This window comes from Triturus cristatus, chromosome 8 (genome assembly GCF_964204655.1).
Source record: "Triturus cristatus chromosome 8, aTriCri1.1, whole genome shotgun sequence".
Classification (NCBI taxonomy): Eukaryota; Metazoa; Chordata; class Amphibia; order Caudata; family Salamandridae; genus Triturus; species Triturus cristatus.
Window position 1 is genome coordinate 702563181 of NC_140591.1, and position 20530 is coordinate 702583710.

A 20530-nucleotide genomic window follows, 5' to 3' on the forward strand; every position below is an offset into this window, starting at 1 on the left:
GATTATGTTGCATTGGGAGCCAATTTATGTGGCAATGTTATGTAAATTATTCAGCAAAATATGTGCAAACATGAAAAAAACAAAACTTTATTACCATCAGTAGCAGCCGGCACAGGTAAGAGCGGAGGAGTGACGAGGCGGGGGCGGGTCGGGGTGGTGGTTGGGTAAGTCGACATACAATGGTAAAAGCAAACTTAAATAAAACTGTGCACTCGCTCCATTGCTAAGCAAGGAAAGTGGTTTTATTTATTTTTTATTTAATTTTACTTCTCCCTTCATATGTCGACTTACCCTCCCCTGCCACACTACCCTTACCTGTGCCAGCTGCCACTGATTACCATGCTTTCTAAATGGCTCGTAAAAGCTTTAAAATTATGTTTTTGTAATGATAACTGCTTTCTGAAAGGCAATTAAGAAAAGAAAGCTGTATTGCCACACAATATATAAATCAGGGTCAGATGTAATACTTTTTCACGAGACACAATTCCCTTTTAAAGAAAATTGATTATTTCATTCTGGCTGGATTGAATAAATTGCAGGATATAACAACCAAGGGTACTACAGTGCTTTTGCATAAAACATCAAAAAGTTCTGTGGTTGTAGTAGAGTAAGAAGATCTTACTTCATGTTAAAAAACACACCTAGAAATTGTCAAAAATCACAAAGGTTAAAATGGTGTTATAGTGATGTTCTCAATGATGTCATAAAACATGTCATAAGTGTTATATTATGTGAGGGCCTAAGCAGTGCATTGTGAGGGCACAAGTTATACTTAGCTCAACAAACAATAACTGACGCATTTCAGGTTTATTTTTCAGGTTACCCCTGCCATGCATGGCCTGTGGCCCACGTGTAGCCAATGTCAACTTGCTGGTCAATCCCCCCTCCCATTGTCAGATAAACCCCCTCACTGACACCATTTTTTCTTTTTTACTTTTAATGTTTTTTTTATTGTACTGCTCTACTCCCATGGTATTACTATACAAGTGGCTATCCAAGGCAACACCGGATAGTTTAAGCTTCACTTTTTAACACTTGCATAGTCCTGTGATATCACACGGTACTCCAGCAGGACCACATGGGAAAGCCAAGCGGAGCCCCGTTCTATGCCTGCAAGACCTCATGTGGAAGCCTATTTGCGTCCTGTTAGAGGACAGAGGAAACCGTGGCCTGAAACTTTCATTTTCTTATTTTTTTGGCCATGCAATGCCTAGGGTTTCAGATGTCTCCTCAACCCCGCTGACATCTGGAAGAGTCCTGGGTGGTGGCTCCTTTTTTAACCAGCCCCACTTGGGAAGGACTTGGCAGCTGTTGACAGCTCATTTCCAGGTGTGGGTGGCTCAGCCATCATAACCTGGGTGTCTCCACACTTGCCTCCAGTAGGTTCCCTGATGTGGTGCAGCACCTCCATGGACAAGGAAGACTATTTAGCCATCAATCTGATGTCTGGGAGGCCTGGGGGAAGTAGCGCCGGATTGGAGCATCAGCAGGGTGTGGCCATCTTGGTCAGCATCTAACTCTGCCTCTCTTTATCTACATTTGAAGAAGTATGTACACATGAGTCATCAAACACAGCAGCCTTAGTCCCAAATTACATAGCTAATACATTTCTTTTAGCATGACCAGTGGCAAAAACATCTAAGTTTTACACCCCAAAACTCTGGAAAAGCCAGCCAAAAAATTAAGTGATCTGATTGGCTTAGATGATTTATTTTCACATAGGCCCTTAGGTACAGCAAGACTGGTGGTGGTTCCATGCAGCGAGCAATCTGACAGAAGGTTGAAGCAGCCCCTTTAGGGCTTGCAGACTCGGTCCCCTTGTCCTGAGTTTTGGAAAAAAAGGTATAAACTGCCTGAGCTGGTCCCAAAACACCTGCAGATAACAGCAATCACACTAGCCTAAAACAGATTCTCTGCTTGGAGGCTAGGGGCATGCCCATTGGAGCATGGGTTGCTTACAGAACCTGCTATTCCTCTTGCCGTGAACCATACACAGACTGCCCTTGGCTCCCAGCTCATTACCTTTGGTCGAATTCAGACCGATATACAGCCTTTGTAGACATGGGCCACTCTTCACAGTAAGTCCCTCTCTGGGTGCACTCTACCTTCTCAAGCATTACAGCGAGCCTGACACCTCCTGAGCCCTAATGCCTATCCACAGTCGGCTCACTCACAGACCATGTTGATCCTCACGGTGAACTCTCCAGTGATCAAATGGTGGTGTGAGGGGTGCGTGGCAGCGGGTTGCAATGGCCTGATTGGCATTTTGTATGCCCTCGCCCCTTATTCCACTTGTCCTTGGCTGGAGAGCCATCATCAAAATTTGTGGGGTGAGCATTAGAGGCCTCATACCTCCCAAAGCCTTGTCCTCCTCCTTCCCATGAGCCCACAGGTGCAGTTATGGTAAGTAAACTACTTCTTTGAGACCCAGGCCCTGGACACTCAATGTCACTTGAACACCCCCAGGCTGTATGATCCCACTGTAGGTTCATGTGACTCACCGCAGGGTCCTTCTATTAGCTCTCACACCTGCTGGCAGAAGGTCCTCCCAGCTGAACATGTTACCTCCCATGTCGCATCCCAAACCAACCGCCTACCAACTGCTGTCTTCTCAAGCAGTAGCATGCTCTAAATCCCCGGCTCACCCTGCTCAACCATCCGAGCAACACCCTCTCTAAATAACAGCGATGGACCTCATAATGAAAGAGATACCAGCCATTGAGGCAATCCTCTCAAAGAATGGTAAATTGAAAGATCTCACAAATAAGTTAAAGTACAGCGACTGGAGGTGACAACCTTTCATACATGCCTAGATGCACGTAATAGACGAGTGACGCAGTTGGACTAACAGTGCAAGGCCCTACTGGACTCGGGAGAGGACAATGATTTCCTTGTCCTGAAGGTCACCACCCTGGCAGACAGATCCCTAGGGAACAACATCCATGTCTTTGGAGACCCTGAATAGGCAGAAGGTGAAAATATGCCACTTTTTCTAGAGGTGCTCCTCCCTAAGCTGTTATGCATTCCTTTTACAGAAGCTCTGGAGTTTCTGGAGTTTCAGTGGGCACATCAGGTCCTATCCCGCCCTACAGCTCCTAATCAATCACCACAACTGACTATCTCTTGCCTTTTGCTGCACCAATACTCTAGAGCTACACTATAAGCAAAACAAGTGCACTATTTCCGTTGCTTTTTGATGGTCACCTCATTTCCTTTGCAGCAAACTACTGAACATAAGGAGTTCCTCACCCTCCGGCCCAATGCAGGGACCTTAACTTTGGATTGCTGGACCTGGCTGTATGAGAGGCACCATAGATGAAAGACCTGAGAATTCCCCAATCTGGAAAAACTGCTATCTGTTCTGGATAACCTTGATGTCACCTCCATGAGGCCAGCCACCTGACACTCTCTCTCACTCTCTCTCTCTCTCTCTCTCTGGTTCCATCAAACAGCTGATTTGCGATATCATTTGTTTGGACTGATATACCTGTCATTCTTAGGGTGGACTTCCTCCAAACATTTTTCCTGCTTACCCCCTCTTTTTGCTGTATCGTTTTGTTGGCCTTAGGACTCTGAGGACTTTACCACTACTGACTATTGCTAAAGTGAATGTGCTTATCCCCCAAACATAGTGACATTGGTTTATGCCCAATAGACATATTTAGTTTACTTGTAGGTCCTTTGTGAAGTGGTATACCATACACCCAGGACCTGTAACCTAAATGCTACTAGTAGGCCTGCAGCATTAATTGTGCACCCACACAGGTAGCCTTTCAAACCTGTCTCAGGCCTGCCATTGCAAGGCCTACCATGTGCGATTTACTGCCAATTCCAACTGGCATTTAACACTTCTTGATCCCCTTTTATTACACAGAAGTCATCCCTAAGGTAGGCCCTAGGTAGCTCTAAGGGCAGGATGCTGTGTAAGTAAAAGGTAGGACCTACAATTTTATGTTTCCATGTCCTAGTAGTGACAAACAGCTAAATTCATTTTTCACTACTGTATGGCATACTGTCCGAATAGGCTAACATTGGAAATATCTTAGTACACGTTTAAGCTGTAATTCTTGGTTAGTAAAGAGTAGCTGCATAATGTTTCATATCTTTGAAATAGTAATGATAAATCCTCTTTACTGGTAACAATGGTTTTAAAATTATTATTTTAGAAATGCCACTTGTAGAAAGTGGACATTTCTCTGCTCTTACTGCTCTATGTTCCTTGCAGCCTGTCTCCAATACACATCTAGGGTGAGTGACAGCTACACTTTGTGCATTCCCTCTCAACAGCCACAAACACAGGAAGGATAGATGTGTCTGACTACCCTTCTACATACATCTGCATTCTGATGACTCTTCCTGGGCAGAACTAGAGGGAGGGGCTGAGACTTACACTTCAATAGATCGTGTCCTGTTTCACACACAAAGGGCTAATTATACTGCATAGCTAGGCTAGAGCCAGGGCTGGGAAGAAAGGGGGAACTGTGCACTAAAAAGGCCTGTTTTGAAGTCACACCCACTTCAAAGGCATTACTGGGTATAAGTACTGTGCCTCGGACCCTACTCAGATAGTACACTACTGGACCTGTGATGAACTTTGCCAAGAGTAAAGACTGTAGTGCTACAAGAATTCCCGCTGTGCTTGACTGTTGCTCTGGAAGAACTGCTTTGCTGTGCTACCCTGCTGCCTTCTGATCTCCATCCTCCTGAGGACAAGGACTGGACCCATCTCACTTGAACCCAGAGTGGTGATCCATCAAAACAAACACATCAATGACTTTGTACCAATCGGAACTGGCCTATTGCCCTTTGACACTGACGCAGCTGTTGAACGATGATATTGTTTCAATGGGCTGCACGGCTCGACGTTGACGGACTGAGCTGCTTGCGGCTACACATCACTTGCATTGTACAGGAGTTCATTGATGAAGCCTTCATCGACTGCACGGATCGGAACTGACGCATCGCCTCTATCCACGAGAACGACTATGCATTGCCTCATCTTATCCTTGCATTGAGTCTTCGAGGTTGACGCTTCCTCCATTCAAGTTACATCGTCAGTGGGACTTGTGTTGGTCCTGTAGCCATCGCAGTCGACCTGAACTTTGGATTTACTCTGGTCTAGCGTGACCAGATGACCCCGGTTGGCACTTTATGACTCTAATCACTATATTTTGATTTAGTCTTAAAAAATTCAGAGCTCTGGTTCTACTTATTGGTTTTTTTTCATTGTGGTATTGTTTTGCTAACAAACATATCATCTATTTTTCTGACCCAGTGTGGAGTTTTTCTGTGGTGTTTTCATTGTGTTACTATGTGTGTTATGTGTTGCACAAATACTTTAACATTGCCTCTTTAGATACGCCCGACTGCTCTGTGCCAAGCTTTCAGAGGGTGAACACAGATTATCTTTTAGTGTGTATCTAGCTTACCCTGTCTAGAGTGGTGGTTCCTGCTTGGACAGGGTGTATACCTCTGCCAACCCTAAACTCCAGTTCTAACATGGACCTTTTCCTTCAGTGTTACCTCAATTTGATGCTCAGTCATGCTATGGTTTGGGGAGCATCCCATTTGCAGACTTAATATGGTCCTGAGTGTTTGACTATCTGCCTCCCATCCCATGCTAGTGACAGCTGATGAGATGCTTGGGACTGCTAGCCGGAATTACCGCATTATAAGGGAATGTCACTATGAAAGATTGCATCATCATGTACCCCTGGGTTATTTCTCTTCACCCCCAATGCTCGTCCCCATGTCTCGGGTCTGTTTTTGCTTCTACACCCAACATGTCATGCTACCTTTCTTGCACCCTCATTGCCAGGCCCCACACATCCAATAACCTCCAAAGATGGATCTTACCGACCACCCGCGGCCACATTGTTTTTGTCACATGCTGGGAACTATGGGGATGCTGACACCGATCGGAGCAGGCCTTTGCTCAAGACACCAAAGAACTCTTATTCTCCTCCTTTTTCTTTATTCTCCCTTCCCCCCCCTCCCGGACCACTATGCCCTACTAACCCCATGTGACTTCTAGCACCACTTAGTTTTCACTTACCATGCCTGGACGATAGTAGATCTGACCCTGCACCCCTTCCCCATTGACACCGATAGTACAATGCACACACTCCTCATGATCCCCACATTAAATGTCAACAACAACATGTTGCACTTCATATATTAGAAGAAAGTCCTTCATTAACTGAGAAAGAAATGGGTGGATATTGCACTGCTGGAAGAAAACCACTTATCTCATACTAAGTGCTTGAAGCTTAAACTAGACTGGGGGTCATATTAACAATGAAATGGCACAGCACAGTGCTGCAAGCAATAAAACTGCACCAGGTCATTTAAAAAATGCAGGGATGCAGCATATGGGCAAGAATACTGTGCACCCCTGTGTTTTCCCTTGTGCCCATGCTTAAAAAGCTGCCTAGCATCAGCGCAGGCACCCTTGCACCATGGTGCAAGGGTGCCTGCATTGCATAGGTGATTGAGTTTGTGCAGGAAGTTATGTTTGCGCCACAGGGGACAGCTTCCTGCACAAAAAAAATCATTAATGGTATTTTGCTCCTTCTAGGTGTTCTGCAAAATGCAACATACATAGAAAGAGGATAAAATGAGGAGCAATAAAAGTAGTTGCGCCACTCTAACATCTCCCATCGAAGGCATTAGTTTTTGGCGCTGCCTCAGATTTACAGGCCCTTGTAAATCTGGGGAAGTGCCAAAAAGCATTGGGTGTTGATTGGAAACACCCTCAGCAATACCCATTGCACACCCCTATACAACAGAAAACTGTGACAAGAAGGGCCATATTTATGAGGTGGAGTCAAGCCATACAAAGTGGGTTAGTGCTGCCTTGTAAATATGGGTCATGGTAAGGTACAACCAGATCATAGGGAAAAGTGACGCTTGGGTGGTGCAATGCCCTTGTGAATATGCCCCATGGTGTGCACACTGCTCAACAGGTGCTGCAAACAAGGAACAGACTGTGGTGTAGCTATTCTTTTTCAACAGAACCTCCCCTGCAGAATAATTTAGACCTTGGCAGATGACGAGGGATGCAGGTTATTTGCCAAACTCCGTTTCCCTTATAGAATGGCAGTTCTGGACTCTGTCTATGCACCCAATACCAATAAGACCTCTCCTGCATGGTTATTACCTTAGATTGCACCTTCCTGCTCCTCAGAGGTTACTGGAATCTGGCTTCAGACCTGTTTTGTGATCACGGACCGATAGGACAGAGTCCTGTAACCAGTTGGACAGGTCCATACTATTTGATCTAATGTTGGACTGCACCGTAGTGAACGTGTGGCACATCTTGTATCCCACAGACAGGCAATACACTTTTCTTTCCTGCCCATTTCGCCCTCAATCCCATGTTGATTACTTCCTATTACAGAACCTGCTTCTATCCTTGATTACAGACTGCCATTCGGGAGGCAGTTGTCACAAATCATGGCATATTTTGCTTGGAACTGGACCCCACTTACCCCTCACCCACACACTAGCAGATGCAAGCGTTTGCCTATACCCTTCTTGTGCGTAAGGAAATACTTTATGCTCACATTTGCTTCTGCTTACAGGATTTTGAGAACTTGGTCTCCTTATACCGGGCACTGTGGGCAGCTGGGAAAGCCACCAGAGGGTAGTTATGATGTGAGACTCCGCAAGAGCTAAACTTTAGTCCCTAAACACAAGAGGCAAAGACAGAGATAACTGACCTCTATCATCAGTATACAGCATCTTCCACAGATGCTCATTATAGGGCCCTGGATTTGGCCAAGACACAGTTGAATGCCTTATTTACAGCCATGGCAGAAGAAGGCTTAGTCAAAGTATGGTGGCGCAAATACAATCAGGCCGAAAAGGCTGCACCCCTGCTTGCAGCCCAGGTGCACTAGCATCAGTCATAGATGGTGGTACCTGCCATTTGGGATGTGGCCAGAACCATTTTGACACAGGCCCTGGACCTAGTGGGGAGGTTTGCTAAATTATTTTCCGTGCTTTATTGTTCAAGATTCACTGCCACACAGACTCAGATCGACAACCTTCTGAGACCGTTCCACCTACCCTCTCTTACAAATAAGGGTTGAGGGCTGCTGGAAGGGGATATCACAGAGAATGGAGTGGCAGAGGCCATAATGGTGTTTCCCACTTGCAAATCCCTGGGGGAAATATGGAGTCCCTGAGGAGCTCTATATGAAGGGCAAACCAATCCTGGTTCCGCTTCTGACTTAAGTCTATAAGGAAGATGCAGAATAAGTGTCTCTGGGGCTGGTTTTTATTAAAGCCACCATCAGTGATATCCCTAAGGAAGGCAAAGATCCACTAGAACGTGCCAGCTACCGCCTGATCTCTTTGATCAACATGGATCTTAAGATCCTGGCCAAAATCTTAGTGACCCAGTTAGAGAAAGTCATCCTGAAACAGATCATTCTTTCACAGGTTGGCTTTGTCCTGTGCTGCAATTCCTGAGACCACATGATGACTCTCTCCCATCTCCTATGGCATGCCAAAGATGACCCAAAGGAAAGACACTCCCTTGATTCCAAAAAAGCATGTGACTGGCTGGAGTGACTCAATCTCTTTAGGGTTATGTTGAAGATGGGCCTTGGGGATGATCTTTCTCAAAGGTCCAATTCCTCTTTGCCCCCCCCATGACAGAGGTCAAAGGTTCCTGTCATACACGTTCCCGATCCACAGGGTCACTCAACAAGGCTGCACACTTTCCCCGCTGCTATTTCTCCTATCGCTGAAAGCCATATGCCTCTTAGAGGAAGTGAGGAGAATATCCATCATAGTTACTGGGGAGAGAGTGCTCCTCTAGGCACACAACATAATTCTTCTCCTCTCACGCCCGACCCCTCACTGACATCAGTCATGTCCATTATAGACCACTTCTCTTGCTTATTGGGTTATACAATTAATCGCACAACCAACAAGGCTTTGCTGTATTCAAGAGGGACCATTAGGGCATGTCTCTGCACTAGAGATATATGATTGGTGCCCCAAAGCTTCCTATACTTAGGCATCTGAGTGAACAGGGACCTTAGGAGGATAGTTGAGGACAACCTTCCACCCTTCCAAAAGAGGTCCAAACATGACTTTCTCAAATATCAACACCAACACCTTTCCTTATCAGGCAAACTGTGAAGATGACAATAGCATCCAGATACAACTACGTCTTCAATATGCTACCATCAAATATACACTGTGCGCTTCTTCTTGGAATAGAAGTGGACATCTAGTTGTACATCTGTGGCAGCAAGTTCCCTGGACTAAGGGCCTCCAGACCCTGGGCTGACACGTCATGTGGAGGCATCTTTCTCCCGCACATTTCCTCCTACAGCTTGGCTTTCCAAATCTATAAGTTAGCACCCCACCTTTATGACCCCGCAAGGACACCAACCTCATTTGGCATTGAACCCCACCTCACGGGTATCAAATCTATGTCTTTCACATGCTACCTGCTGTCATGGTATCCCCCATGGCGTGGAAACCCAGTCCTTGCAATATACACTTTGGAAAATGTGAGGGATGAATTGCATTGATCACCTCCTTGGAAAAGGCACTTTCAAACCAGTACTGGCACTTAGAGGAGAGTTCACTCTCACTCAGTCTGACTACCGGAAGCATCACCAGCTTTTTCACTTCCTCCGTTCAGTCATAGGTCCCACTCCCAGTGCAACTCCCAGTCTCACCTATTCTACAATACTTCAGAGTCTGGGTTGGATACAAGGGACTGATCTGTGGTCTATAGAGAGAATTCATCAGGTGTGCCCACTCGAACCCCACCAAGACCTAGACCCAAACCAAGTGCCAGACTGCCCTAGGCAAGGATTACACCCTGGTAGATTTGGCCAACCTGCTTCACTCCCATAACAGAGTCATCAGGAGAGCCTGCCTCAAATTCATGTACTTAAAGATATTGTATGAGTGGTACTGGTCCCCATAGAGACAGCACTGGGAGAGTCGGTGGCCCCATAGTAGATGCTGGAGATGTTTGGAGGATGATTGTGACTTATTGCACATACTGTGGAGCTGCCAGAGGATTCATCCCTACTGGGAATCAGTTTGGGCAAATTTTAAATGGTTCTACCCTCAGTTTAGCCATCCTCGGTCCACTTAGCTGGCCCCCCTGATGTAGCGGATGCCCCTGTGATTGGTGTACATACACACCAATGGCTGGCTACTGCATTGGCAAACATATGGATTCACCGCCACTGGCATCAGTGTACCTACCTCTCTCCCACAGAATGGATTATAGAGCTCCATATTTGCCCTACACAAAAGGTTTACAAATAATCTTAACGACAAACTAGAGTCTTTTGAAAGTGTATGGGGAGACTTTCATGAGATAGTTGATAATCCAGAATAAGACCCAAACTGGGTTACTCTATCACCAAGTCCCACGAGGTGGTGGGGCCCATCAAGCAACTGGGTATTGTCCCATATCACAGAGTTCTTACTTGTTTTTCCTTATTTATTGTACATGACTATGAGGTTTCTGGTAATTACAATCTACCCTTACAGCTGTACTTTGTGGATCCACATTGCGCTGCAGGTTTACGACACAACAACACTTCACTATATAGTTGATATGCATGTCTTTCCATCTGTACCTTGTTGACCATACTTCCTTGTCCTACCTAGTCCCACATAATTGCCTGCTCTCCTTCCTTCACTTCCCCTACCATTTCACCCTTCCCCTGTTGTTACATTATTGAAACTACTAACAACCGCCACTACTTAGTGTTAGTGACTTATGGATCAACCTAGTCCCGGACCAAACAGGATTGAATCCTCGTGGACTGTACACGGCTGCGACCGTACCGCACTTGCCAATCCTGTGTCAGACTCGACATTCTTCCGTGATCACCTCAGTTGTATTGTTACTCTTTCATGTCTGATGAGTAGTGCACTTCCTTTATTGTTATTATGCGGTTCTTCCCTGAAAATATGAACAAAGTTTAGAAATGTAGATTGAATTTCATCCAACTGATGGGCCATGTGTTATCTGCAGGGGCCTCAATTTTCTTTCCTCCCCATATAATGAAATGCTTTAAATCATGGCCCAGTTTACCACTTCCTTGCACCTTCTCCTATTGGTTGGGGTGTTTGCTGGGTATCACAATAGGGATATAGCTCTAATAGCGAGTATCAGCTCCAAGAGTAAACATATATTCTCAGCTCTGCTTAGTTTGGAGTGCTGAATTACAACCCAAACACAGTTTGATGGTGTGTAGAATGGTGCAGTTTAGTCTTTTATCAAGTATTGTGGTAACTTCGTTATCAGAATTCATTGAGTATGAGACATTCCCATGTCTGCAGTAAAATGCAGAGTTATCATATGCAGAGCCGGAACATGATAAGACTGTGTATGTGTATAATTGTATATATCATGTATATATATATATCACACACTTTGTTCACGTAAAATAGAACAAGACGCCGGCACATTAAATTCGTCCAATTCGTCCCCTAGTAAACAACAACCTGTTTGATCCTATGAAAAACCTTTAAAATGAAAACAAGCCTTGAAAAAATATAATAAACAACATGACAAGGTGATGAGATACCGCCCATATATCAATTCATCTCGGCATCATATTAAGGCCATACACTAATTTGCATATATGAATACTCAACATGGTAAATTCATCCAAGTAAATCAACTTATGTACAAGAGTTTCTAATAACACTAAATATAGAAAGGGCTTATAGTCAAAAGAGCATCCTCATAAAGTGCAAATTCAAGATTTTACAAATTGCTCAATCCTATCAACAAATAGTCATATTGCTTCTAGCCCTCATACTAAGTGGATCCATGTAAAACCAGTGTGCTTATAGTACAAGGATTCTACACAAATAATAAATACTAAACTCCCGAAAATGTGTCATATTTTTTATATTGGTGTCTAGTGTTCACCTTTTCTATATACTAGGTATCTCTCCCCTCCAAATAAACCTTCTAATCAAAGGCACTCCAGAGGCAGTGCATATGTGAGGAAATATATTTAAGTTAGGCTGGTATATAATTCCTCATCCATATTGAAGCCTATTGGCTCTTTACTATCAAGCTCCAGGATGAAGAAGATTTCATGTTTTCGTAGCTCTTTTTCCCTATCTCCCTCTTCTCCTCTTGGGGACTTGTGCAAATCAACTGTACGATAACTTTGCAGGGTCACTATGATGGATTTTCTCAAAATGTTGTGCCCCCGGGTAGCTAAGATCATTGCTGGCAATGGCATGGAGATGTTGAAGGATGCGTTTGTGTACAGGTAGAGTGGTGCTCCCCACATATATTTTCCAGCATGGGCTCTCCAACATGTACATCACATAGGCCGATCTACATGTAATGTTGCCCCTGATCCTAATTGTTTTAATAAAGGCAGTTGGTAAAGTATTTTGATTCTGTCAATTCTTACATGTAAAGCATTTGGAACACTTTCTGAAACCTTCCCTCTGTGTCAGGTATTTATATATATTTACTTTGTTCTTTTAAGGCTCAGATAGTTCTGTGTATGTCAATTAATTGGATGCATTAAAAACAAGCATTCCTTCAAAATTGTGAGCATTTTTAAAATGTTTTTTTCACATTTTTTATCAGTTAGCTCTTTCCCCGGGTCTTACAGTATCCATATTGGGTTTTGCCATTGTTTGTATGGCCTGATCTAACCATTTAATTTGTTGTCTGATTTCCAGCATATCTATAGGGAAGTAACTCATGGGATTGAGGCTCTTCCTCATTGTTGTTCCACTGTGTACATGGCCCTGGTGAGTGTTGTATATGTTAGATCTGGCTAGCTAGGAAACCTTCTTCCTCTCTAAGCTGTTACAATGTTTTATTACCTTGGTGTTATAGGAGTGACCTAATGTTTCAACAATAGCAATAGCCAGCTTTTAAGATATTTCAACACATAGGGCCCTATTTAACAAAAAGTTATGCAGCACGTCACCTTGCTGTGCTGCCTTACAGGGAAAGGGCAGGAATGCACTCTATTTATCACAATACAGAGCATTCTGCCTTTTCTCAGCTCTGGCGCATAATGGGCTCCCTAACGCCAATACAGGCACCCTCGCACCATTGTGTAAGGGTCTCTGCGTTACATGCAGCATTGTTTTTGTGCAGAAAGTAGCACCTTCCTGCACAAAATAATCCCCTGAGGCATGTTTGTCTTTGTATGCAGCACACATTGAAAGAGGAATTAACAAGGAGAAATAAAGATATTTCTCCTTGTTACGCCTCTCCCAGGTAGGCATATCATTTTGGCGCATTCCCAGGTCTACCAGCGATTGTGAATCTGGCAGTGCATCAAAATCCATTGGTGTTGCGTGGGAACACCCATGAAACACCTTTGAAAAGGCTCCCTGGGGCAGAATAATGCAACGCACGATTTGTGCTGCATTGCGTTACTCCTGATTTATCAAGCCCCTCAGGCCCATGCAGAGTTTGGCTTGATAAATTGCATTTTGGAGTTGTGCAGAGCATACACCAAGTTGAGTGGTGCAAGTAACGCAACCCCTTGATAAGACACCTCAAGTCAAAGCACAATAGTGAGTACTTGAGATGCCTGTTGGAGAGATTAACTTCGGAAGTAGAGGAGGGCAAACCTCTTCCAAGAGTTCCTCTGGAGGTGGCGGAGCACGGGAGAAAAATATAATAACCTGCACTTCTGATTTTTCACTCTACACAACATGGAGTGAAAGATCAATGTATGGTTCTGAGAGCAAAAATCAATGTATGGTTCTGTGAGCAAAACCCGAAAATTTGAAAAGAAAACCTATAGGAACATTATAAAGCATACCTTTCAGTGAAAAAGTGCATAAGTGACTGTTTGCCACAATAATGATAAAAACAGAACAAACACCCAAAAGACTCAAAACAAAAATAAAACACTAAAACAAATTAATGCTTTTTTGAGAACCTCCAAAAAACATCAGTCAAAGAACGTGTGTCTCCTCTCAGGGACTGCAAGGCTGACCTTTTGCGCTTGGTATATTAGTTGTAGGGCATGGCTGATGGCCATTTTCTGTGGCCACTCTCCACTGTGAAGTCTGTGTAGATTGGAGGTTGGGCACCTGAGATTAAACGGCCACATGGTTTTGTGTCCAACCTCTTATATGCATGTCCAAAGACACAATGCAGCAGATGCTGTCCTGTGGCCAAACATGATCTGTCTGTAAAGGAAAGAGATTGTTAAATGTGTTCAAAGTACAGCTAACAATGGTCAGTGATAGAAATTAACATGTTTTATTTGTGTGTAACGTTAATGATTAGGTTGGTTAAAAAATGATGAACAATGTTTAGGATCAGTGAAGTTATGCAATTCTGTGGCTGTGGCATTGTCTACATAATGATGGACTTACAGCACTTGCCACCTAATTTGCCACACAATGGATTTCAACACAAAATGTCTGTAGCTGAAATGGCTCAACATAATATTACCTTAGAACGTGTTGCACACTGCCATAGAATTTGCCTTTTCTTGCCACATAGTTTAGATAATAATGATGCATAATGTTTTCCTCCATAGCCTATATAGCAAAAACCCTGAATTAAACCAAACCTAGCATGAAACTAGAACTTAGATGGAGGTGTGCTTTCAGTTTGTTTGACGTAATCAGTTTACACATTTTTTCAGATATGTATATTAAGATGTGTTGTGAGTTAATGGGAAAAGGAGTTTTGAATACCGTGAAAGTTAAATAATCAAACCTTTTTGTACCAGTGCCTCAAATCAATACTCATCAGTGAGGTTGCCTTATACCATTAGCACATATTAATCTTTATTTCTTTTGATACCATTACAGCTCAACATCATACTTTGACATTGTGCTTCCTATTTTATTTTCATAGCATAGCAATAAATGTTATGCCTTTCCTTTGCCAATTTATTTTCATTCTCTCATTTCTAGTACTTTACAAGAATTCAGACCTTTCCTCCATGTACCTGACAAAGTCCACCCAAAGGTCCCTGCATCCCATGATGATGCACTACTCTGCTACAGTCTACAAGTATTGGGACTGTTTGACAGATGGAGTGAGGTAAGTAAAAACATGCCGGGCCCTATTGTGTTCACCACATTCCTCATGCCCAGCCTGCTAACCCTGCTCTTATAATAATGCATTTCCTGCATCGTTGGTTATTCTCTTACTTCAAAATGTTTAACTGAGAATACTGTGAAATTATCAGGAAACTTGAGAAACACGTGAAATTTCATTACAGTAATTCTTATTTTACATAACTGATTAAATGCCTTTGAAAAAAGACTAGACAGGAAATCAATGAAATAGGTGGAATTCACTTCACTTTCACATGATACAAATGCTTAATCCTGCATATTATTTTACCTTTCTTCAAACCAATTTGTCAGAGAATTAAGGGCCTGAGTTATATCTTGGTGGTAAGCATACTCCATCACGATGGTAATGGAGCATGCTTACCACCAAGATAATGGTTCTCCCATCTGATGTGGATGTGGGCGGACCATAGTTTAATCACAGTGGAGACTACTCCAACTCTGCCGTGATTAAACCCCTCCGGCGGCCCTGTGGAGTAAGGGCTGCTGGAGGAAGACCTATGATTCCGCCCAACTAATTTAGAAAGGCAGAATTAGAGGTCAGTTTTCACTGTCTCCTTTCCCCTCTCCATATGTTCCACGTGGTCGGTCGTCTGGCGTAGATATATAGGAATCTCGGGACAATGGTAAGGGACCATATTGACGCTCATGTCAATCTATGTGCCACCTGGCCTCCAGAAGGATATGTTTAAAGACCTGGGCTCAATACTAATCTCACTTCTAGAAGGGCTTCTATTGGTTGGGGGTGACTTCAACTCAGTGATATCAGGCACCCTAGACCGACACCCTCCACGTGAGATTGGACCCTCCTATAGATGGCTACCTGACTTTATGGAGGCACTAGGATTAACAGATGGGTGGACAACCTACAATCCAGACAGAATCCAACATGCTTTCCATTCAGGGGCCCATCACAGTCTCTCCCGCATAGATTACATCCTGGCCCCCGCGTCCCAGGTAGAGAACATCCAAGAAATCAGACACTTGGCAAGGGGTATCTCTGACCACTCCCCAGTATGGGCACAGATAGTCCTCGATCAAAAGAGGTTAGGTACAGTTGCGCCCATTAATCCATGGTAACTCCAAAACCCAGGAGTTAGGAAAGCACTACTCCAAGCCATTAATCACTACTTCTGAGAAAACGAAGGGTATGTAGAGTCCACTCAGGTTCTGTGAGAGGCTTTTAACTCAGTAATATGGGGACAAACAATGTCACTGATAGCTGGGATGAAAAAAGAGAGAACAAAAGAGCTTGTGGAGGCGGAAAACGAACTCCTCCGACTGGAGGGCGACTTAGAAGTTGAGGTTACACAAGAGAAGTTGCACACCTTACAGCTCAAACAAGACGAATAAAAAGCATTGGCCACAGACAGGGCCAAAAGTCTGGGGAGGGAAAAACTAGGTAGATTATATGATCTACGAGATAAAGCAGGGAAGCTCATCGCCTGGCTTGATAAGAAGGAGTTTGCTATTAGACTGGTACCAAAACTGCTGGATGCCGACAACAGGTCCATGACTGACCCAAAAGAAATTGCAAATCAGTTTGCTACACACCATAGTGCAGTATACTGCGCAAGTGCACCATATACTGAAGAGAACTCCCAGTTGTTAATCAAAGACATAACGCTCCTCATTCGGTCAATAGAGGACCGAACCTTACTGGAAAGTGATTTGACAAATGACGAAATAGCACAAGCAATCAGATCTCACCAATCAGGCAAGGCTCTTGGCCCACATGGCATACCTAAGGAACTGTGCAAACTCAGACTTGATAGATTAGCTCCGTACCTGCATGTTATGTTCGTAGAGAGCAGAGATCTGGAGATATTATCATTGGATCAGAGGGTGGCTACATTGATTACTATACGGAAGGAAGGCAAACCAAAGACCGACTGCGCCTCCTATAGGCCGATCTCTCTGCTTAATACGGAATCTATAATTCTAGCTAAAATCCTGGTGACCCGCCTCGTTAAGGTGATCGGCAGTCTGGTTCATCCTGATCAGTCAGGTTTCATGCCATATCGGAACACTGCACTGAACCTGCGTAGAGTGCATGGTGTTCTGGGGAGAATAGCTACAATTAAGGAAGCAGCAATAATTGTGTCGTTAGCTGCAATCATAGCATTTGACACCATTGAATGGCCATATCTCTTTGCAGTGCTTGCAAAGTTAGGATTTGGACCAAACTTCATCCAGTGGGTCAGGCTTCTATACTTGGGGCCCCTGGCGCAAGTCGTAGTCAATAATAAGAAATCAAACGTGTTCAAGCTGAGTCTGGGGATCTGTCAAGGGTGTCCTCTCTCTCCCCTCCTGTTCGCTCTTGCCCTGGAACCACTGGCTGCATGGATTCGGAGGGATCCAGTGATAAGGGGTCTGCGTTGGTCCTTAGAGTGGGAAGACCGTATCTCTTTGTATGCAGACAACATTCGGCTGTTCCTTGCCTCCCCAAAAGCATCACCTGTGAGATTACTGGACATCTTTGCAATATTTGGAGTAAGCCCCTCCTATATGTCCTCAGAGGTGATCTGCCCACCCTTCCTCAGGGCTGCCATATACAAATCAATACAGTGGGTTTTAAGTATCTGGGTATCTTTGTCACCTCAGATCAGGCACTCCGATATGACCATAACCTTGTTCTGCCACTGCAAAGGTTAAAGAGAGACATAGCGAGCTAGAAAAAGCTCCCGCTCTCGCTGCTGGGCAAAGCGGCCCTCTTCAAAATGATATTGTTGCCCCGCTTTCTGTATGCATTACAGAACTCTATGGACCATGTTCCTGCATCCTATTTTAAAGAAGTTGAGGGCCTGCAAAGAGATATGCTGTGGGATGGGAAGCCTCGTATAGCTTTGGCTAAACTCACTCTTAATTGGTATGATGGAGGGATTAGTCTCCCAGATATAAAGAGGTACTACTGTGCATCCCACCTTACAGCCATTAATCATGGCACTTACGGACGTGCGGACGATCCAGGATATGTCATGAGCAGGTGGCTGCTATTCGAAACCTCAGCGATTCCCCCTGACTGGGCCGACTAAACACTCTGTCCATATATGGCACGCTGTGAACAAAAGCCTAGGATGGGAGCAAAAACTAAAGTTGACATCACCCCTATGGGATACCGAGAAGCTAGGCAGTTTAGGGAGGTCGAAGGGGTTTGATAAATGGGATCTCATTGGGATCTCAAAAGTCAGAGACTTATGGGTGAAAGGAGACGTGACCACATTTGTCTCCCTACAGTAAAAACCATGAACTGGCAAACTCAGAATACTTCAGAAACCTACAGGTCCGCCACGCCCTACAATCTCCCCAAGGGCTCCTCCCCCCTGAATCGTCACCACTTGAGGACAGACTGCTGGATGGCTACCTGCCTGAGAAAGACATATCGCTGACATACAAGAAATTGATCAACGACATGGCAGCCCCCCTCCGTCAAACAAGAGAGAAATGGGAAAGGGATGGCATTGAGCTAGGTGACGAAGAGTGGCAAGAAGCAGTAGTCTCCCCAAGGGAAGTAGCAATCTCTGCCAGACTTAGGTTAGTTCAACTAAAAATTCTCCACATAGTCTATGTAACAGGGCCCTGTTTGGTGCGCATGGGAAGAGCAGAGGGCGGAGGCTGTAGACGACAATGCGATCAGGAGGGCACGTTTATGCACATAAAATGGGATTGCGATTGCATACAACCATATTGGCATAAAATACATGAGATCCTTAGCAAAGTGCTCACACTCGTCATCTGCCCAGAAGCACGGAGATGCCTTCTGAATATGTGGGAACCGACGGACCTGAATAGTCAAAGCAAACACTGGGTCACATTGGGTTTAATGTTGGCAAAGGGAAATATTGCGCAATTGTGGGGAGCCTTGCAGCCACCTAAAATAGAGGCCTGGAAAACAGATCTGGATTGGTGTATGTTCGGGGAAAAGACAGTGTATGTGGCAAGGAGTTGCCCCAAAAAATGGTCCTGAATCTGGAACCCATGGAACGTCTATTTATTTATTTAAGCAACTTGTAGAGCGCGCAAATTGGGTGTCCCGGCGCAACGGACGGCTGGGCAGAGGGAAGGCTAGGAGCGGGTGACTTATTGGTTGAAAAGCCAGGTCTTCAATTGTTTCCGGAAGGTAAGCAGGGTGGGACTGGTCTTAATGTGAAGGGGGAGCGTGTTCCATAGTCTGGTAGTGGCGACAGTGAATCTTCTGTCGCCCCAAGAAGCTTTCTTGGTTCTAGGGACAATCAGCAGGTTCGCTGCTGATGAGCGCAAGGGTCTACTGGGCATGTAGGAGCAGAGAATTTTCTTCAGAATCTCAGGTCCTGTGTTGTGGATTGCCTTGTATGCAATGCATAGAGCCTTGAACTTGGTTCTACTCCTGATGGGTAACCAGTGAAACTGCCGCACCACCTTGAGTATTGGTTTAAACTTGGGGGTGCCTGACAGAATCCTTGCCGCTGCATTTTGCACCGGTTGTAACTTTTTTAGGACTCTTTCCTGGGCATTGATAAGTAGACCATTGCAATAGTCTACCTTTGACATAACCAATGTACTGATAAGAGTCCTGCCGGCGCTAGGTGGGAGAAAAGATAGAAGTTTTTTTATCATCCTGATGACATGGAAGGATGAAGAGACAACTGCGTTGGCGTGGTGCATTAATGACAAATTGTCGTCAAACATAACACCCAAGTTTCTGACCTTTGTTTAGGGGGACGGAGGTGAGCCTAACTTAGCTGGCCACCAAGTGGGGGACCAGCTAGGGAAGAGATTACCAAAGATTATCACCTCCATTTTGTCTGAATTTAATTTGAGGCAGTTGATTGCCATCCATGTGCTAATTGCTAGCATTCCCTCTTGAAAGTTTGCCGCAACTGCCCCTCCGTCATTATGAACCGCTAGCACCAGTTGTGTATTGTCGGCATACGAGGTTAGCCACACATCGTAGGATTTGAAGATCCTCGCCAAGTCCGACACGTATATATTAAACAAGGTCGGACTCAGTGATGATCCCTGCGGCAAGGGAGTGCAAATGATGGGGAATTGAAGTCGCCAAGAGTCACTAGTTGAGTGCGATTAGATAGAAAGGAGGCCAGGAGGGCCTTGGCTCTATCTCTGATGCCGATGGCTGAGACACGGTCGACCAGGGTTGCGTGGATGACCGTGTCGAATGGTGCTGAAAGATCCAGCAGCACCAGTACCGCGGCACCCCCATGATCAAGTATCATCCTGATTTAATCGATGCCTTAATGAGGGCTGTTTCAGTGGCGTGGCCTTTTCTTAAGTCAAATTGGGTGTCATCTAGAAGGTTGTTGTCATCGATGAAATGGGCCAGCTGAGTGTTCATCACCTTTTCAAAAAATTTGGCGGGGAATGGGAGACATGCAATTGGTCTATAGTTTTTGGTCTCTGTGGGGTCAAGGTTGTTCTTCTTTAGTAACGGCTTGATGACAGCTTTTTT

The 20530-nt window shown here is 44.6% G+C and overlaps 1 protein-coding gene across 2 annotated transcripts in view; it reads left to right on the plus strand.

Moving 5' to 3' along the window:
- The window catches only part of LOC146802565 (acetylserotonin O-methyltransferase-like), a 689077-nt gene that overhangs the window by 225758 nt on the left and 442789 nt on the right, over positions 1 to 20530 (plus strand). For both annotated transcript variants that reach the window (XM_085622124.1, XM_085622125.1), the window contains exon 3: positions 14920 to 15049. In XM_085622124.1, the coding sequence (XP_085478250.1) occupies positions 14920 to 15049 (130 nt within the window). The remainder of the gene's footprint in view (positions 1 to 14919; positions 15050 to 20530) is intronic.